This window comes from Triticum aestivum, chromosome 5A (assembly GCF_018294505.1).
Source record: "Triticum aestivum cultivar Chinese Spring chromosome 5A, IWGSC CS RefSeq v2.1, whole genome shotgun sequence".
Classification (NCBI taxonomy): domain Eukaryota; kingdom Viridiplantae; phylum Streptophyta; class Magnoliopsida; order Poales; family Poaceae; genus Triticum; species Triticum aestivum.
Window position 1 is genome coordinate 458,640,665 of NC_057806.1, and position 3,617 is coordinate 458,644,281.

The 3,617-nt window shown below is 40.1% G+C and overlaps 1 protein-coding gene across 1 annotated transcript; it reads right to left on the bottom strand.

The window, feature by feature from the left end:
- Positions 1 to 1,071: 1,071 nt before the first annotated feature.
- On the bottom strand, positions 1,072 to 1,514 carry LOC123101380 (serine carboxypeptidase 1-like). The gene is made up of 3 exons (XM_044522861.1): positions 1,483 to 1,514; positions 1,300 to 1,420; positions 1,072 to 1,224 (listed from the first exon to the last, which is right to left on the bottom strand). The coding sequence occupies exons 1-3, from the start codon at positions 1,512 to 1,514 to the stop codon at positions 1,072 to 1,074; spliced, it is 306 nt and encodes a 101-aa protein (XP_044378796.1).
- Between the last annotated feature and the right edge of the window lie 2,103 nt (positions 1,515 to 3,617).

The following is a 3,617-nucleotide window of genomic DNA, read 5'->3' on the forward strand; positions in this document are numbered from 1 at the left end:
GGCCACCTATGCACCTAGCCTCTAGCACCCTTAGTTGCACACATGTTTTACACTTGGTGGTTGCGTGTGGGAGACTGGCGTACCACTTGATGACGAGTTTGGAAAGAAGGACACCCTTAATTAGAAAATGAAAAAAATCAAACCCAAAACACACAGAAATAAGAACAAAAAAGGGAAAGGATAAATTAACAAGAAAATGGAAAATGAACATAAAAAACAAAAAGGACATGAACATAAAAAGGAAACATAAAAATAAAAATTGACATGAACATTGAAAAAGGACAAAAAATGACCCACTAAGTGTCGGAGGAGAGTCTCTACAAGAACATAAAAAAGGACAAAATAAGAAACAACAATGAAAAAGGGAAAATGAAGACGTCCTGTTCTTTTTTACAACTTGCCTTATCAATTAGAAATAGTAAGAATGCCTAGTTTGATCTTGAGTGGAACACTAATAAAACTAAAATGAACCACCAAACAGAATAAACAACGTATAGATTAACTTTTTTAAGAAAAATGTATGGCTCGGACACAAGATCTCTTACACATCCAGGAAAAAGGCCAATAGACAAGAGACCCTCCCTCACGCTCAGTTCATGGTGCATCCGTGCCCAACACGGGAAAAAAATAAACAAAACAAAAAAACACCATAATGGCCCGATACTACATGGGAAAAGCAGTGCTGACGAATCCTAAAGCAATGTTTTGATCCAACAGCTGACTCATCTACAAGTCTCAATCGACTGAGATTTAGCAGCCCCCTTAGTGGAACGCTTGACGATAATTTTGGCCTCGGAAAGACAGTTGAACGTATTTTCTAGCTAGTTCGACAAGATTTCCTTTTCCTCATTGTGCTCTATCAAATATTAGTACAATTATTATGAAGCTAACGTTTAGTAGAATCGACATTTAGTAGTAGCCCGCCTCCTATTGGAGACCTGACGTTTAAGAGTTTGTAATCAGTATTAAAGGCAATGACATATTACATGCATGATTACATGGCTGCATCCTTGACGACACGCAGTGTGTGGTTCTTAAGCATTTCATGAACGCAATTTCTAGTTGATTGGTTCACATGTCATAGCGCGGTGAAAGTGTTTCATTGAGGAAGGCACTGATCAACACCAGAGCTCGCTCGGGCTGGTAGGCAGGAACCATGTGCCCCGCACCCCTGACGGTCACAAACACCAGCCCACAATTGTACCCCTGAATGTACCCTCCAGCCTGCAACAAAGCAGAGCAGCATTGTCACAAAGTGATAATCTCCACTGACAACTGCAACGTTAGCGCTCAGTCTACCTCGTTGTTTACTGTCCATGGGCGCCATGGCTCCGTGACATCAAGTCCGAGGGCATGTAGGGTGTACCTCATGGCGGTGAATGGGCATACGGAGTCAAAGTCGCCGGTGAAATAAGAAAAACTTTCCGCTGTTACACACTCTGGCAGATCTTGCTTGTGGTTCAGTGTTGGGTTCGGCGTTACCTGTACAGCCACACCGGGAGGTTGTGCTCCATCAACCACTTAAGGGTTGGCAGCATCAACGTCGGTCCATCATTCGACTTCAGTTTGCTGCAAAAGTAGTAGATCGAGCGTCAGTTAGGGGAGTTTATTTGCTGCAAAGGTGGTTTGCTTTACTTTCACAGTTTGCTGTCCTAGTCAAGCAATTAATCTTATGTGCAGTGTGACCACTCTGTTGGTCTAGCACGCATGGCCTCTTGCACCCGAGGATGATTGACAATGGCGGATATAGGGGTGGGGTGGTGGGGGCCATGCCCCCCCCCCCACACACCCACATTTGCAGAATTTTTTTATTACTGCATTCATATGCATATTCAGTACTTTATTAATTTTTTGCAATGTGTTTTGACAAAAAAAACTGCCACCCTTTGTAATGTTGACCCCACGATGGTCAAATTCTAGATCCGCCACATGATTGAGGTACCCATGTACGTAACGTTTGCTACAAGGATCATAAGAGCCGGCCGGTACCTGCATAATTTATAGCAAAATGCATGTATTTTCAGCAAGCATGCATATATTGAAGGTAGAGGTGTGGCTCAGTTGATAAGATAATCTTATCTTAAGTCTTGTGTCTTGCATGTAATTTAGAGATAACAAAAAAACACAAGAGCAATCTAAGGAAAATATATTTATCATACATAGCAACCCAACGCACCAAATCCACCAGAACAAAGAAAACTTTATTAATACCTCATGCACAACAACATATCCCTTCTCTGGTGTTCTACAGATGATGAAACATATGGATTGAGTGGTATAAAAATATGCAACAACTGATCTGCTCCGGTTCAACCATCTTCACCACAGACAAGAGGGGATTGGCGTCCAGGGTTTTCCCAGGTCATGTACATCAAACGTGCGGCGATTGGCGAATCCCTCTCGCACATTGGAACAGCTAACCCAGCATGTGCGGATCAATTATTAATTTATCAGTACTCTAGAGAATTAGTGTGGTACACTTAGCAACGCACTAATATCTTCCCAGTAATATATACATAAGAATAAAGAAAGAGCAAATGGTACCAACAAAGCTGAAATCTACAAAATTCCAGTGCACCTCCAGCATTCCAAACACATCAAAATGATCATTGACCAAAAGGCGACAGAATGAAATACAACAATTATATTGTTTCCGGCACAAGTTGACAAGCATAAGAAAACACATGTGTATGCACCATTTTAATATTTACAAAAGCATAATTACATCTGACATCCAAAAGTTGTAATATGAAGACAATAATTATACAGTTCGAACAATGTGAACATCGTGATGTACTTATATACTGTAATTTATGATTCGCAACAACAGAAAAAATAAATGATATGCAAGTCAAAGTATTATAGAGTCAAGAAAAGCATGTCCAGCATACATATACATGTCTTGTACAACTAAACATACCTGAATCAGAAGGAACTGTTTTTGCATCCCAGGTGGACGATGAGACTGGATCTCCCATATGCTTTCTTAGAAAAGTTCAAGTTTGTATTTCTTCCAAGTTGTAGATTGATACGTCTCCAACGTATCTATAATTTTTTATTGTTCAATGCTATTACATTATTTATCTTGGATGTTTTATATGCATTTATATACTATTTTATATGATTTTTGGGACTAACCTATTAACCTAGAGCCCAGTGTCAGTTTCTGTTTTTTTCCTTATTTTTGAGTTTTACAGAAAAGGAATACCAAATGGAGTCCAATTCACGTGCCAATTTTTGATGATTTTTATGGACCAAAAGAAGCCCCCGGAGTAAAAGAGTTGGGTCAGAAGAGTCCTGAGCCATCCACGAGGCTGGAGGGCGTGCCCTACCCCCTGGGCGCGCCCCCCTATCTCGTGGACGACTCGGAGACCCCCCTGAAGGAAATATGCCCTAGAGGCAATAATAATGTTATTATTTTATTTCCTTATATCATGATAAATGTTTATTATTCATGCTAGAATTGTATTATCCGGAAACATAATACTTATGTGAATACATAGACAAACCAAATGTCACTAGTATGCCTCTATTTGACTAGCTCGTTAATCGAAGATGGTTATGTTTCCTAACCATAGACATGTGTTGTCATTTGATTAATGGGATCACATCATTAG

Bases quoted from the DNA above. Each gene is read 5' to 3' on its own strand.
- LOC123101380 (XM_044522861.1), bottom strand. From the start codon at position 1,514: ATGGAGCACAACCTCCCGGTGTGGCTGTACAG. The intron at 1,421-1,482 runs GTAACGCCGAAC...AACAGCGGAAAG, and splicing joins CTCCCGGTGTGGCTGTACAG to TTTTTCTTATTTCACCGGCG. The intron at 1,225-1,299 runs GTAGACTGAGCG...GCTTTGTTGCAG, and splicing joins CATGGACAGTAAACAACGAG to GCTGGAGGGTACATTCAGGG.